This window comes from Zosterops lateralis (genome assembly GCF_965231275.1).
Source record: "Zosterops lateralis genome assembly, chromosome: 1".
NCBI lineage: Eukaryota > Metazoa > Chordata > Aves > Passeriformes > Zosteropidae > Zosterops > Zosterops lateralis.
The window spans coordinates 99,165,917-99,183,575 of NC_139762.1; the positions used below are offsets into that span (position 1 = coordinate 99,165,917).

At 37.1% G+C, this 17,659-nt stretch overlaps 1 protein-coding gene across 6 annotated transcripts in view; it reads right to left on the reverse strand.

Annotated features, from left to right (window-relative positions):
• Window positions 1–17,659, reverse strand: part of LOC310910580 (uncharacterized protein) — a 63,764-nt gene that overhangs the window by 14,319 nt on the left and 31,786 nt on the right. For 2 of the 6 annotated variants that reach the window (XR_014590376.1, XR_014590377.1), the window contains exons 2-4: window positions 12,156–12,294; window positions 5,065–5,150; window positions 3,356–3,581 (exon numbers count right to left, since the gene is read on the reverse strand). Coding sequence is in view for 2 of the 6 variants with exons in the window: in XM_083863402.1 (XP_083719528.1) it covers window positions 3,547–3,581; window positions 5,065–5,150; window positions 12,156–12,294 (260 nt within the window). In the remaining 4 variants the exon portion in view is untranslated. The other 4 variants (XR_014590378.1, XM_083863402.1, XM_083863403.1 and 1 more) reach the window with 4 other exon arrangements.

Below are 17,659 nucleotides of genomic sequence, written 5' to 3' on the forward strand. Positions count from 1 at the left end.
GCCTGGCACCAATGATTTTTATCACAGAAATAAAATTTACTTTATGAAATTAACAGCTGGAATACATCTGATTAAGCTCATTTGTGACGTAAGAATTCATGGATGAAAGGCTGAGTGGATGACTACTATTGATTTTCTCTTCCTTGGCAATGCTGTAATACACAACCAAGCCTTTTCCAAAGGTTTTTCCCTGTATTTTCTTTTTTCCCCCACCTTTTCAAAGTCTTTAAACACTGATAACAACCTGCAAGATTTCCTGTAGGCTCAGCAAGTGTGCAGCATACAATCTCAAAGCCACACACCATGGGTTTCAGTAAGTACCACATGGATATATGCTGACATGTGTGCCAAGTATCTCCTAAGGTTGGCACAAATGTAGGCATCTGTAGAACCACAGCCTTATAATCTCATTTTTCAATCCACTGCTTGAACAGTGACATTCATCTCTCTATAGATCAGAGCCATATGTAAGAAATTAAGCACAAAATCATTACAATGTGATGGTGATAAGTTTTTTAATCCTCAAATTTTTTTCCAGTGGTGTTCACAGTCTGGCAGATCCTCAGTTGTAGAGAAGAGCCAGGCAGGTAGACATGCACCCTCCAGCAGGAACCTTTCTCCAATGCCAGAAGGATAGGTGATGGCAGAAAGCATCACTGTGATGTCTTTTTCTTTCCACATTCACTTGTGAAGAGCTTGATCCTACTGAATGCACAAAAAAGCACTGCCTAATTTCAAGGCAAAGGTATCACTACTCTTTCTGTTCATTTCCAGAAAATGATTCTGCTGTTCTTTCCCGACCTCTGCTTGAAACAGTGAGTGAATGATACTGCCCAGTCATGAAGAAGGAAAATAATAAAACCTACCATGTCAGCTTTCTTTAAAAGTGAGTCTTTTTACAAACTCAGAAAAATAAAGCTGTCTCTTACAAAAGGTGTCCTAGGTCAGACCCAAAACCCCTGATCCAGAGCAACTGTGAAGTTGCTGTTGTTCCAAAGCAATTTTGTGGCTTTTGTAATTTTTCTCTCCTCAGTGCTGGGATTTAACAATTTCTTTTTAAAATAATGCAATATTAACAAAGAAACATTTTGCTGGCTTTAGCTGCATTAGTGTTAATTTTCTTCAGAGAAGCTGGTATGAGGCCATGTTTTGGATTTGTGCTGAAAACTGTTCATTCAGAGATGTTTTAGTTATTGCTGAGCAGGTCTAACAAGGAGCCAAGGTCTTTTTTCTTCTCACACCACCCCACCAATGAACATGTGTAGGGTGCACAAAAAGCTGGGAGAGGACACAGCCAGGGCAGCTGACCCCAGCTGACCCAAGGGACATTCCACACCATATGGCATCATGCTCAGCACATAAATAGTGAAGGAGAAAGAAGGAAGGGTGGACATTTAGAGTGGTACTCTAAATGTCCCCCAAGTCACCATTATGCATGACAGGGCCCTGCTGTCCTGGGGATGGCTGAACTCCTGCCTGCCAACAGGAAGAGGTGAAATAGTTCCTTGTTTTGCTTTGTTTATGTGTGTGGCTTTTGCTTTCCCCATTAAATGGTCTTTCTCCCATGAGTTTTCTCCCTTTCACTCTTCTGATTCTCTCCCATCCTGCTTCAGGGGCAGTGAGTGAATAGTTGCATGGGGCTTGGTTGCCAGCTGGGTTTGAACCACACAGACACAGAGTTCTTCCTTTTCTTTTGAAACAAAACAGAAAATTCCTGAAACTCTGTGTCAATTTTCAGGCTACTGATCAAAAACTCGCTTCCAGGAACGGCAGCCAGATTGACAATCTCTCTTTGAGAAAAAGCTGAAAGTTTTTCTATTTTTCACTCAGATGACTGAAAAATAGAGGTCCACTTTTGAGGTGGATATGCATGCATGCAGGAATTTTGTCTTCTTTGATTACATAATATATTTTCTGAATATATTTTTTTCTTCTTCTCCTGAAATATTGCCTCAGATCTACTGAAAAGTATTTTACCCATTAATCATCCATTAAAAGTTCTGAAGAAGATGTCAGCAGAAGAGCAGAGCATCCCCAGCATCCCCAAGAAGTCCTGAAAGCTCCAGTCCTGAATGCTCTCCATATTTCCATGCATGCACACAAAAAAGCCAAAGCCTTATCCACAAGGCCATGAATATACATGTTAAATCATTTGTTAGCCTCAACACCTTTTCTTGAAATAAGTTCCTTTTCTCTTGAATTTATGAATACTTTTCCCTTTATCCTAAATATCCTTTCCTTTGGCAGTGCAATAATGCAATATGTTCCATTCCAAACTGCATCAATTAGGCAAATTATTCTATATTCTTCCCAAGTTCTTCACAGAGAATATTCACATCCAGGCATCTATTACAATTTACTATAGAAATGTTGTCAAGTGAGTGTTTAAAATCTAACTAAGCTCCTCAACAGCCCAGATGGCACAAGTTTTTTCCTAATAAGTCACTATATGAAAACATATCAAGTATCTGGAATAACAATATGATACACAACTGATAGAATTGTTATACCTGAAAAAATAATAAAATATCTAACAGGATGCTCTTTCCACAGGTTTCTTGATAGTAAATATGTTTTCTCAATTTAAAACTGTTTAGCTTACTCATTGTTTTACCAAAGTGTTCAGATTTTTTATTTCAAGTATTTTCTTTTGGAAAAAAAAAAAAAAAAAAAAAAAAAAAAAAAAAAAAAACGTGACTGCAATGTGCTTCTAAGGAAGTTGAAATGTCTAAATATTTACTGAGGAAGTGAAGCTCTTATTTAAAATTCCACTATACACCCTTGCATATTTCCTGGGCTTTTGATAATCCCCTGCTTTCCTAATCCAACTTCTTTTGAAGGTCAGAGAAATCACCTACTGACTTGGTTGGACAAGACACTGTATTTTTTCTCATATATATCCCACTAATTTTGATTATTTCTTTAGGTACCAGAAGAATTTTAATTATTCCTTTTTTCTCCTAAAATCTATCCCAGTAAGTTTTCTTATTCTCTCTGTCTTCAAACACACACACAGCAGTGACCCATCATCTTCAGTACTCCCCTGGTTATTATTTAGTCTTTGAAATTTTATACAAGTCAAGGACTCTTACTACTGATATCCAGCACAGATACAAAATAACTTTTGTATTCCTTTTTTTCAACAATGCAATTTTAATGTTGACTTTGTACGATCATTTCTTTTCTTTTGTACTTCAGGAAGACACTTAAATATTCAAAAGTTCTTTCATCTTGGGCTCTTTCATCCTCAGCGATCCCATATTTTAAGAATCAGGTTGTGCATTGGCTTACATTAGAGTTAAAGACAACGAATGAGTTATTGTACATAGTAAGGGATAAAAAGTTAGGTCCTCACCTGCAAGAGGAAGTCATGTATGTGAAGTATCCATAGTTTTTCTCAATTGTTCTCAATTGCTTGGAAATGTGATGAATTAAATAATCCCAAAGTTGATTTCTCATCTTAAGCTGAAGTGAGGTCACATGCTACTGTGGCATGATGGAATCACAGTGGAGCTGGGTTTTGTTAAACTCCTTCCTTACACCATGTCACAGGAGCAGGATGTGATACTTCATGCTGTGGTCTGACAAGGAATTGCTTGGTTTAAGGTTGGAGATCACAATCTTAGAGGTCTTTTCCAACCTAAATGATCCTCTGATGATTCTGTGATGATTCTGCAAGTCTGTGACCATGTGAATGCCAAATTTCTTATCTACAGTAACTTGTTACAACCTTCTAGCACAATGTGAAGATCTTTGCTTCCACAGGGTTTTCAAACTGCCTTGTTATTTTTTTTAGATACATTTGTGAAAGATACTATGGGTGATCTAAAAATAAAAACATGATAATTCCTTACCTGAGATATCTTTCCTAAATAAAAGCTTTATAAAAATGAAAAAAAAATACAACAATGTCTAGAACGTCCAACAATAGCAGACCCTGCAAAACTATCTGGCAAAATAAAATTAACAAATTTGCAAATTAAAAAATATTAGCATAGAGCAGAAGATTCTGCTCTACTGCTGTTTGAATGTCATATCTATCTCACACACATTTTTTGGTCCCTGTATAGCAGAATTTCGGTGGAGTTCAAATTCACAGATACTTTACAGTGAAACTACAAATACTTTCTTGTGAGAAATGCAAGGTTTCTTTTTGGCTAGGGGAAGGGAGAATGCCAACATTAACCATATGGAAAAATTTTGTAACAATTTTGTGAAAAGTTTCTCCAAAACTTACCTGAAAATATAAGAAGGAATTTCAGTATAACAAAACAAGCTGTAGCTTCATGGACACATCATGTTTGTAGGGAGATTCTAATTCCTGGTGTTCAAGCACTGTATAAGGAAACTGTTAACTCAGCTTCTGTGCTTAAACTGTGAAGGTGGTCACCCTTCAGATCTGTAGCAAATAGGAACTTTGGAAGTTAATTCACTAAGCCGAACAATCTTTCCTCTGACAATGAGAGTACAGGTAGTTAATATTCTCTGCCTTCATCCCCTATCCTCGAGGCAAGGCTTCCAATCTTCGGAATTGCTGTCATGGTAATTTGGGGGTTTTGTTGGTTTGGTTTTCATTTTGGTTTTAAAATATTCCCTGAAGTTCTAACCTGATAAAATAACAAATACATCCCCTTGGGTAATCTTTATTTACAATTTTTCCAAGTCTGTGGTTTTCAGTTAATTCTCCTGGGTAAATACCAAAAGATAATGAAAGTTCAAGCTACTTTTATGAATGCATTATGGCCCTAACTCAGTGCATTCCAGATCGTCTTACCAGTTTGGGTTTCTCTTTCAGTTTGTTTTTGGGAGATTGGGATTTGTTTTGTTTTGCTTTGTATGAGGGGTTTTTTGGAAGAATGGCAAGATTGTCCCATGCGCCCATACTCAAGGGACTCTAAGAGATCACTGTCTACAGGAATACTCAGTATTGAGAGTGGATCATCAGACTGTTTTTTTAACCAATCTTCAAAAAACAGACAAAAATTTAAATGATAGAGTGAATAAAGATCATCATGTACTCTGCTTCACAGACCTTAGGATTGTAGTATTCTCATTAAAACTTACCTCTTTTGGATGCTGACTTCCATTGGCTTACATTAAGTTTTTTGGCCATAGGTTTAGGATAGAGCAGTGGTTTGGATTGGTTCCAGCTTTTAAAGAGGACATAATGGGAGAAGATGTCAAATTAATAAGCCTTCACATCCTGAAGAAAGAGAAACCGTCACATGGCAGGACACTCTTCTTTAGAAAATAGAGTCATGGAAGTAATTCTTAAAAAAACCTACAAAATTGGGAATAGTGCCCTGGAAAGAAATCTTAGTAAACATTTAACATTGAGAAGTTGTCATTGGTTGCTGATGACGGCAGAAAAGTTATAGAAACAGTTTAAACTCTATCGGCTGTTAATCTTTCACAAACCATTTAACAGGAAAATCAACAGAAGGGAGAGGGCTTAGAGCAACAAGCTGGGAAGTGGTAAATCCACCTTGCATGCAATTATTTTCTGCTACCCACTTGTAAAGCACAAAATTTTCAAGGACTGCAGGAAATTAACCTTCAGAATACTTTGTGTGTACAATAAATTCTGAAGCAACTACAAAGAAAAGAATGCTACAGTTTTTTTCTTAAGACAGTTTAACACAAAAATAAAATGCTTTAGAAGTCTGAAGTACTCTTAAAATACAGAAAAAAAAGTCTTTATAACTTTTAAGATTACTATTTAAGAGTCACCCCTTGTTTGAATGTTGGGTAACCACTTTAGACAATGCATATTACCTGAGGTTCAAAGTGGTAAAATATCAGCTTTACTGCTTTGCAAAAACTCTTCACAGTTCAATTAGTGAGTACCCTTCTCTTCAAAACCAGGAAAATATTGGGGCCTTTGGATCCATAGATGACTGTTATCCCTAGCTACTTGTAAAATGAAAGCTGTAGCTTGTACCCAAAGAAACAAAAATACTGGAGTCAACACAGAAAATATCGTCTTCCCAAAGGTCTTGCCTTGTCCTGAAATTTCTCTCCACCTAGTCCTACATAAGTCAGACAAAACATATGAATGTCACCTAACACTTTGAACTGATTTTGTTGCCTCCTAAAACGGATTTCTATGACCATGCACTATTTTTCCCTCAAGATATCAGCAGGAAGAAACCACACAGTTTCATAGAAAATTCTACTCCTGATAAGTTGAGCAATTAAAAAAGAGAACCAAACTAATAACCTGTCTTGAAATGTCTTCTCTCTGTTATTGCATATATAATGAATGCCAGGAAAAGGGCTCCATTACAAATGTATAAATATCTCATTAGTATATTTTGACATTAGTATATATTAGTATATTTTGACATTATTGATTTGTTATAATCTCTAATCTCTGCCTTGGCAGCTTTACCACTCACTAACTAAGAAGAAAAATACAGTCAGAAATACTGGGAAGCCAGTAAAAAATGTTTCAATGTAATTTTAGTGGGGCACCTTTTTTTTTTTTTCTTTTCTTTGCTTTGCTTTTTTTTTTTTTTTTTTTTTTTTTTTTTTTTTTTTTTTTTTTTTCTACTTAATGATTATCTTCTTGCTTGGCATGAAGAATTGTTGAAAATTAACAAGGAGCTGCAATGCCAGGGAGAGCGTTCCACCTAAATATTTGAAGCAATATGATGTAGAATTTTGTCAAAGTATTTCAACACTGTACTACCACAGTTATATTCAGAACACAGTGGTGGGAGAGGGAGCTATCCATCAGTGCATTATAAACTTGATAAGCATAGGCTGTGAGTTTGAGGGACATGAAGCTGGTGGTGCCTGAGAACATTGCTTTTAGGAGACACTTCCAAAAAGTCTGAGAGGAGGGTGAGATGAAGGCTGTGTTTCTGTGCCAGTACAATGTATTTGGCAAGTGTGTGTTCAGTGCTAATTCGCACATACCACATTTTGTCTGTGAAAAGCATCCCAGAGAACCCTGCAAGTTCAATCCAAGTGCCAGAACACCCAGCAGCTCCTGGCTTGATAATACACATACAGACAGGTACAAAACCTCCTCTACCACAGTATTGTCCCTTCTCTCCTTATTCTCCACAATGTACTCTATCCATGGAACTGTATAAACTTTTCTTGAGTAAGTATCTTGAAGAAGGAAGTCACTAACTACAAAGAAGTAAAGCAGTCAGAGATAATGATAACAAAAATGATACATCGGAACAAAGGAGACAGAGGTGACTAGACCTACAGCAAATGAAGGTGTCACAAGAGTAAGAGAGATCTTGGAGGAAGGAAATGAAATTTTGATACTATTTCAGATTTTTATATGCTCCAGATGACTCAGGTGCCTTGCAAACATGAAAGCCTCCCAGGGTTGCACAGTTAGATAACTCTACACCTAGAGTCTTAAGGACATTAGTCCTACTTCTGAATGGATATACAATTATATATATATGTGCATCATTTCTGAAACATTTTTGAGTGAATGAAATGGTATTATATTTGAAAAATAATGCATATAAATTAATTTATTACAACAATCTGGAACTAAATTGACCGGTAATTATTTTGCTGTTTAAAAAAGCTATAGATCAATAATAAGTATTAATTAATTGTAAAAGTTACAATGCTGAAACTGTGGAAGACACTTTTTTAACAACCAGAGAACTATTTATCTCAAGGTAGTTAAAACTAGCTGTGAATTTAAACAAAATTTTGGCAAACATTGGCAAAACATCTGACACAAAATGGATTTGGACACTCAAAATATATTAATATATTTTTTTAAGAATGGATATGGATGGTGTAACAGTTTGAAACCCTTGAGGTAAGCTCATTTTAAAGGAAGAAATTATTAGTAGGCAGAAGAGGAAATATTTGAAGTAACCGTTATAATGCAGAACATAGGGTATTCAAGTGGAAAGGTAAAAAAATCATGTTTATTATATTAATCAAAGTTAATAATGGGGGAAACACACATTCAGGTATTCCTTCTTCCATACAACTTCCATGGTCCCTTGGTATTTGTAGGAAGATAATGTGTCATCCTTTTTTTCGATTGTCGTCTCATTGAAAATCCCCTTAAAATTCCAGCCCTTCTATTTAAATTCTCTTAGTTTTAAAGAGTGTTTTGGTAAGATTTGCTTTGAGCCAATTAAGAAATAAAAATATTGTATTCCCACAAATCTAAGGTGCATCCACACTAACTTCTTGACTGCAAAGTATTGCAGAACTTCATGCAAACACCCTCACTGCAAACTTAGATATTTTCCATTGTTGAGAACTTGCACTCTGGAGAATTCAGGCCAGGATGCAGGAAGATTATATCCACATCCAGATGTGATACCAAGTATGGGAGGTATTAAGTATTAAGACTACAGCAAGAGCCAGATAGATGGTCCCAAAACAACAGAAATAGCAAAAGTCTTCTGAAGTCATTGCAGGGTTGTGAGGGGTGTTATTTAAAAGCATTTTCTCTCCATGTCCAGAAAGGTTTGCCCCTGTGGTCTGGAAGGAGAGAAGGGAACTGAGTCATCAGTCATATCCACCCTCTAGGATGTAGAATTGTGTCACTAGCAGTGGGGTTTTCAAGTGCTCAGAACTGCAGGATGACATTCTTGTACATTTTATCTATAGTAATTTAAAAGACTAGTGGGAAATCTTAACACCTAGTGATTTGTCAAGCTGACAGCAATTACCTCTGGATGAGCAAATGCTACATGCTGTGAGTTGTAAGAATGAGATGTGATTCTTTTTCTGCTTGGTTCCATATTCAAGCAAAATGTCAAACAGTTCAGTGAAAGGACTAAGTAAACCGGTTTATTTCCAATACAGTGAAGGCATCCACATGAAAATATTCTAAAGTTTACTAGTTTCTGCCACTCATAAAAAAATGAGTGAAACCCAGATTCAGTTAGAACAGTAAAAGCTTTTGTCTTCTCTCTTTTTGGACAGCCACTCTGCCAGCCTCCATCTTAAGAGTGAAAAGTAAGGCATTTTTTCAGAAGAATACATTTCCATATACTATGCTTCAAATACAAGCAGGTGCTTTTGAAGAACAGTTCCTATCTCTATAACTTTTCCTATTAAGAGACAGTGAGAAGCATTGAACTTTCTTTTGCAGCATTTTGAATGCAGATGCCTCACCTGGTATTTTAACAGCAAATGGATATACTCTTCCCCTTGACTTCAACTGTTTTTAATTTTCATTCAAACATAGGTTGAAACATAGGTTTTCTATTTCACAACTCTATGATCCTCCTCAAACTTAATTTTGGAGAATTCAGTAACTTAGGAAAGAGCATTCATGTATAGGTTTGAAGTTTCTGCATATCAATAATGACTGAGACTCCCTAGAATAAAGCAGTTATTCAGTGACCGGTGTGAAATAGAGATGGGTGGTGTCAAAGCAGCTTGCTAACAAACAAGCTGTTGTCAGTGCTGCTGCTAATTGGCAGTGTTACTGTCATTCGCAGCAGAAATCAAAGACTCAGTAGACAGACGTGCTTTTATGGACAGTTTACCTACAAAACTATATGTCCAGTGGCAGCTGAACAACAGTAGTTGTAAAGAGCATTTTTTCTGTTTCTATTTGCTTTTAATAAGGTGTGTGTGCTGGGTTCAGCTGCAATAGAGTTAATTTCTTCTCAGTAGCTCTTAGAGAGCTGTGTTTTGGATTCAGAATGAGAATGTTGTTGATAACAAGCTGATGTTTGGGGGTTTGCTACATTTTGTTTACCCCTAGTCAAGGACTTACATGTGTGTGTGTCTCTTGCTCTGCCTGTGAGGAGGCACAGAAAAGAAACAGAGGGCACAGAGCCAGGACAGGTGACCCAAACTGCCCTCAGGGATATTTCACACCACAGAACATCATGCCCAGTGTATAAAATGGGGGACTTCCTTGTAAGAGTGGGCAGATCTGAATTTGGGAACAAGGTCTGACATTGTTCAGGGTGTGAACAATTGTATCATGCATCACTTTTTTGTTTGGGTCTTATGGGATTTTTTCTTTCCCTTTTTATGATCATTATTTGCTATTACTATTATTGTATTTTAAATTGTTTTCAAATCTTAAGATGCTTTTGATAGCATAGAGTTAAAATGCTTCTAAAAATCATGGGAACTGTATACAATAGATTCAGGGGAGGTGGAAAGAAAGGTTGGGCCTGGATAGGCCTAGGAAAGGGAACCAAAACTATGCAGGCCCTAAGAATGAAAGGTTAGGCTTTGTCTTTACTACATCATGTGAAACTGCACCTACATAATCATCATACGATAAATGATATGATTGTTAAATGTAATGATTGTTTGGTAATTGAATATGATTATTGTTTAAGAATCATGAGAAGCAATGTTTGGGGGTCTGATGAAAACTACAAGAATTCATGCTTGGATATACAGTAGAATAATATGAGTTTAATAATTAATATTATATAGTTATATAACGAAAGGGTATAAAAATATGTCCATCTCGAATCCATGTTGGAGTCAGATTTGGGTCTGTACCCTGTACCCCTGATTCCCAGAGGTCTTCCACAAAAGCACCTGCATATAATCATTCTGTGATTGTGTTTCAACGCTAACACTTTTATCTCAACCTACAAGTCTGAGTTTTGATTCTCTTCCCCATTCCACAGGGACAGGCATGGAGAGAGAACAAGCAGCTGCATGGTGCTTAGTTTCCAGCTCAGCTTAAATCACAAGAGCATGTTAGCTTAATGGCTGGAATCAATGATCTCAGAGGTCTTCTCCAACCTGAATGGTTCTATGATTCTATTACTGGAGTTGAAAGTACCCATGGTGATGAAAAAATTATGATTCTAGCTGGTTTGTGTTTTTAAAAATATTGTGGCTATAGTGGGCTGAGTATCCTGCAGTAGAGAGAGATGCAGACACCATAAAAGGGCAGTGAAAATATTTATTGGGAAAAATCATTGATCTCTTATTCTTAGTAATAAAAACATTCATTTCTTCACATATCTTTTAAGAATTTTGCAAGTAATGATTTGTAATTAACTGAAGAAAAGTTGTAAGTGCACTTCAGCAGATTTCTTGCTATGCTATTCTGTACTACTTCAAGCAAACCAAAGAATGGAGTTAAATGTAAGACACACACAGCAATTGTTCAATAGTAGAATTTGCACAGCAGGAATAGGATCTGAGTGTGACTTTCAAACATTCTGGTAGCTGATTCACTCTGTGAGCTACCCAGCCTTATAACTTGAGAAACAGTAAGGCAGTAAATGGGTCCAAAGGGAGAAAATAGAACCATAAAAACATGCGGCTGCACAAATGTAATTTCCAGAAGAAAACTGGATAAAGATTCAGCTAAATTCCAGTATTCACTCTACAGATAATCTGTGTTATTTCATATATTTTTCTTCAGCTTACTAAAAGCAAGCAAATCGATGCCTTCCAATGTAGGCTAGAAGAAAACACTGGTATTGAATTGAGGAAGATTACTAAAAACATGGACTCAAAAGGTAGCTTTCCTCACACAATGCTCTCCACTCTCCTCTGACACAGATTTCTCATCAGTGGAAGGATAAACATAATCACCACTGTCAAAGCCTTTCTCTAAATTCCACTTTTTAACTACACTGTATACTGCTGGAGTGTTGCATGGTGACTTGGATCTACCAAACACAAATCTCATTTAGTTATCAAAGACAAATATATATATTCTTAAAAGTATGTATTTTATTTCTTTTGAATGTTCTTGGCCTTTTCATGCTCAGGAAAAGTAGTTTTAAAAATACAGAAACAAGAAATAATTGTGCTTGCAATTTTGAGATTCACTCTTTTCCCTCATCCTTCTTTAACTTTTGACAAAATTGTACTGTATCTTCCTTGAAACGTGGGAATGAGACCTTCAGCTTTAAAAATAATCAACTCAAAAATTGAAAAAAAACAGCCTAACTAGAAAGCTTCAATATTAATAATTTAATACAAAACAGGCAGAACTGAAATAATTGGATATAATTGTAAAATTTATGATAATGATCCACCAGAGCAAGTGGATGCTTGAAGAAGGCTGTGACCCCATGGAAAGCCCATGCTGGAGCAGGCTGCTGGCAGGACATGTGGCCCCATGGGGGACCCACACTAAAGAACTTTGTTCCTGAAGAGCTGCACCCAGTGGGAGGATTCATGAAGAACTGTGTCTAATGGGAAGGACTTACATTGGAGAAGTTGGTGCAGGGCTGTCTCCTGTGGGAGGAGAAGAGTGGAGCAGAACAGTGTCAGGAGTCCTCTCCTTGAGCAGGAAGCGGTGGAAGAAACAATGTGATGAACTGACTTCAGATGCTCTTCTCCAGACTTCTGTGCCAATGAGGAGGGGCAAACTGGTTAATAAATGGAGCAGACTGTGCCACATGGCTCTCAGTCATTCAGTGGTGAGATTTCAAATCTGATCTCCCAAGTCACAGGCATGTGCTACAAGTACTACACTGTCACTACTCTGCAGCATTCCTTCAAACTGAACAAGAAGTAAAGGGCAAGAGTAGTCTTCTCAAAAAGCTGATCTAACCTCTCTTCTCTCACTCAGAAGGCCCTTTCCTGCCTCTCATTAGACTAGGTGCTTTCCTGCATGGCTGATTTTTAAACTTGGTTTTAAAGTCCCACTCACAATAGAGACCCCTAGGCATCGTCCTTCTTCTCTCAGATGGAGAAAAGGCTTTTATCTCTCTGTGCAGCTTTACAGGTGACCCATATGATGACAGTCCTGCACACTGGGAACATGCCACCCATGGTGCTGAAATTCCCTCTGGATACAGATACTCCCTCTGATACTCCAAGTACTGCCTACAGTGTGCATTCTCACCAAAACTACCCTGAGTACAGAGGGTGAATTGGGGCTGATATGTGGGTATGGTGCCCATTCAGCCACGGAAGGAGCACTGTGTGGGAATTTGCACTTGGTAAGACTGAGCAGACTTGAAATTACAGACGTGTTTTGAAATGTGTATCTGTATCCATTTTTATTTTGTTTGACTTGAAAAGTTTTGCGCAGGAGACTTGGGTGGAAATGACTCACTCAAAAGCACCTATCATGAAAACAATTACAAAGCAATCACAAGGAACATAGTTCCTGCCTTCTTTTGTGTAAAAGGCAGGGGGAGAAATAAATTGGTTTTTAGGATCAGGTTTATTTTTCTGTTAAAAATCATGGAATAAAACTATGTGAAAGCAGAGGAAGTCTTAAGAAAAGAGGTCTCCTCACAAATGCAAGAATAAAACCGCCTTCTGTGCTAATCAAAAGATCAAATTTTGAAGGTTTTTTGTAACATAAATGTCTGAGAAACTGTACTACAGGATTTTTGTTTAGGTTGTGTTTGCTTTTTCGAGACAGATGGCACAATTGCAGGTGGAAGTATTGAAGCATGGGGGTTTATATTCTATTTTCCTGGGAAAAGACCAAAATACATCAATACTTTGCTGGGAAAGACCAAACTATGTCAACGCTATACTGAAAACACAAGTGAAACTCATTACAGTGTCAAATTTAGCCCCATCCATTACACTGGCAAAGACTGCACCACCAAGTACATGGTCCTGGTCTGCAGACAGATATGAGGGGTGAAATGCAGCCCACGTGTTCATGTTAGCAAGGTGAACAGGGAGAAGATTTCTTCTATGCTCCACTGTTTTATCATCTTATCTTTCAAATAAAATTTATAAGAGATATTTAGGACCTCTCAGTGAAATGCTTCACATTTTTATGAGATAGATCATTCAACATTTTAAGCAAGAGCAAGAAGTGATCTCAATAAGGCCTTAGGCTTTGCTCTTAAAAATATTATTTCATACTGAAGGGTTTGGACTCAGTTGCAGCATATCAGTGGAAATTACCACCTAAGATTGCAGCAGGTTCTGAGTGAGTATCTTTGTTTTTAAATTCAATGTATCAATCATCATAACAAAAGGTATAAAAGGTGAGTTTGCAGAAGAGAAATGCACTCACTGACAAGAGGAAAATAAGAAAAGAGCATATCAGTAGGTCAGATAAGATGCCTAGCAATGCCTTTTCTGTAAGAGACAGATTGCCCAAAGACATCCTGCACTCAGAACCAGTTCAAAATAAATCAGAATGCTTACAAAAACATAGAAGTAAATATTTTTAAGGATCATATAGTTACTTAAATGTTGGAGGTTATTTTCTCCCTGTGAAAGAGAGAATTAAAGTTGCAGTTTCCCTAGGTAAAGAAAACCCAATTTTTACTCTTTTTTTCCACTGTTTGTCACTGTTGAGTGGAATCAACAGAGGAGGTTCCACCTGAAGACAAAAACGTTGCTCTTGACTTTTAGCAAACACAAGGCTATTTTGTAAGGAAGGACATCACTTCTCTCTTAACAGCTAACTTGTTATGAAGCCTTGAATCTAGCAGTTATTGGCAAAGAGCTTTTCCAGACCTCTCGAGTATTTTAAAAGGGTGTCTGCTTTTGTGAAACATGGTGAGGTTTCTCAAAGACTGCTTTGCAACAGTCCCCTGCTTTTGGTAACTCATAAATAGTCAGCAACCTGAGAAGAACTCAGTTACTCCCCCGTAGTCTCATGAATACAATTTTGGTAATAGATCCCAAGATGCAACTAGTCTTTTTTTGGTACAGAGACACCCTCCTTACTCATGATCCACTTTACAGCCATGTCATCCAGATCTTTTTCTGCAAAGACTTTAGATATCTGAGGACAGATCAGATTAGGAAAAAACTGAGACAAAAACCCCACTGACTAACCCAGTCTTCTCTATGACTTATGTCCTTAGGCCCTCTTCCTGACCAAGTAATGGGGTCATTTTCTTTGGTATTACTTTTGTTGGCAATGCACCCACAGAAACATTTCTTTATTGTACTTCACATCCCTGCTACGTTCAATTCCAGATGAACTTTAGCTTTCCTAACTTCACCCCTGTACATTTAAGCACTGTCAATAAATTCCTCTCCCTGCTTCCACCTTCTATACAGTTCATACTCCATCTGAGCTCTGAACTAGTTCCCATTTTATCCAGCTGGCTTCTGCTGTACTTCCCTGACTCTCTGAAGATCAGCCCTCTTAGCCTCCTTTGTCCTTCATGCACCAGAGTGCAATGCAGAAGTTTCTGTTTAATTTTCACTACAATAAAAAGAAAGTTGAAAGTTTTTATTTTCATTACAATTGTAGGAATAAAATGACCCATATGCAGTGTTTCCTGTGTTGCTACTTGTCAGTGCCTCCTGACATTTATAGGGATTGCTAGAAATCTTGGGTTTGTTAGTAGTGCCATTTTCAAAAATACTGGTCTTAAATTATATTAAGACAATCTTGATCTTGAATACTCAAGTCAGAGACAGTCCTTCCAGTGACTCCAGAAGTTCTTGGTCAGTTATCCTTTGGCAGAGAGTGATGAGTGGGAGTTTTGCAGTTTAAAGTTTAGAAAGTTAGAGATTGAGGATGAGGTGGGCTTTGCTCCATGTTTTGAAGAAAACAGAGACCTTCAGATTATTCTACTAAATAGTTTTTCATGTTGCAATGCATATCCTGCTTGGGAACTGTCTATTTATGTAGACCATGCAAGGAGGATTCTCTTTGCAGTAATGAGGTGATCAAGGCTGAGTTTCCATTTGATATTCCGTCCCAGTCACAATATTTTGACAAAAAGGAGTGGGACAAGACAACATCTATCCTATTCTTTTCTGGTTTGTTCAATGTCCTAAGATTCTGTTGCCACTGCCATTGTAGACCTTGAAGAAGAAGTGGGAAAGGAGGAATGGAAAGATTACAGAATGCATAAGTAAGGTTGCACCTTGCACTGTGGATGATAGATACATGTTAAAAGGTTAGTCGTGTCTCATTTTGTTTCAAGAGCTTTCATCCACAACAGTAAAACATTCCAAAACTATTTGTACTTTGAGTTATAAATATCTGAGAAGTGACATTTTCATAAGCTTGGACATTGTATCAACAGAGCACTTCATGCCTCTTGAACATGCCTCCATAATGACATCTGACCCTTGTGACTCATATTTGAAAATGATTAAATAAATACAAGGTCACCCTCTGGGTTGTTAGAATCAAAGTAATTAATTCATAGATGACTTTTGGTTTTATTAATAAGGCAACAGTGCTGTAGAAAGGTTGCAGAGGATAAAAAAAAAAGCATAAGAGAAAAACACTGCTGATGAGATAATTTATAAAAGCATAAAATAACAAGACTAAGACTGTGATGTTTGTGCATAGAAAATATATTTTCAGAACAAAAAGGAGAAGAAAAAAACAGAGTGAAATATTATACTTGAAGGGGAGGGGCGGGGGGGAAGGGAAGCTTTAGAACTAAGAGGAAACTTGAAACACTGACTTCACATAAATATTGTTTTAAAATGTCTCTTTGAAAACATCTCTGAGAAATGGGCACTGTGCTGTGGAGAGAGAAGGAACTTTGGAAAATTCACCTGAGGGAGGAAGCAGAAAGCAGCTCCGTCATGAGAGAGATCTATATCAATAATATATGACATTATTGCTTCTTGTCTTGTATCAGAAATGACAAATAATGCTAAAGATATTTCACCAGGTCCTTAAGACAGCAGGGATTTAGCTATGACGAAAAATTGTTTGAATTCCTTCTTTATTAAGGAGGAGGGAAAAAACACCTAATTTGTTCCATCTAAAGAGAATCAGAGGAGCCCATAAAGAAACCAAAGAAAGAAAAGCCTTAAGTATCTTTCCACAGTTAGGCTCAGAGGATGACAAGTGTTGTGTCTCCTGCTTTGAGATCACACTGCAAAGAAAGAACAACATTGGAAAACATTTGCCAGTGAATGCATTACACGGTGACCAGAACAGACTTTGTTGGGATTTTCATCTGCAGCCAGAAGTTTTTCCTAACATTTTCCAGTCATTGCAGAAACATTAAGTCAAATTCGCCAAGTTGGTGTAAGTCACCAATTTCAGTAGAACTGAATTCAGCTTGCCTGATATTCTGAATGAAGTTATGCATTCCATCAGATCTTCAACATTTGGACCTAAGAATTTTAGCCATACTTTTGGGGCAGACATTACCAGATCTAGTCAGAATGACTAAAAGCAGAGTTGAATTACTCTGAATAGAATTTTCTGGGATCAGACAGCTCTAATTAAAGTTGAATATATCTGTGAATCAAATCCTTATAACGATATATTCTACTATATATTCTAATTGCTTGTACACTATATTAATTACAAATGTATATATTTATTGAATGCACATCATTAATTTATTACTCACATTTGGATGTGAGGTTTTAGTTTCTAAATTGAGGTATCCATGCAGGCTTTTTTTCTATCCCAGCTCAGTGAATCTAATGTACAGCATACCATATTAGAAGATGTGGGTGGAAGTTTCAGAAATCATTTTGCTAGCAAAGATGAGTTCTTGAAGGAAGTAGATACACTCTCATTTCTTCCATTCCTCAAAACGTCTCTCTTCTGTGGTGTAAATATCAGGATTTATGGTACTAAAAGGGATTGCACCGCAAGACCCATGATGACTTCTTTGGTTAGTAGACAGACTCAACAAAAGTCTCACAAGCTGGAATGGGAGATAATTCTGTGCATTTTCACTCCTGCCTTATAATGAATCTATACAATATAAATCAGGATTTTTGCTATATTAACTCTGAATATTAAATACAAAATGGCCCTGATGTGTTTGCTATTGTGGACATAATTGCC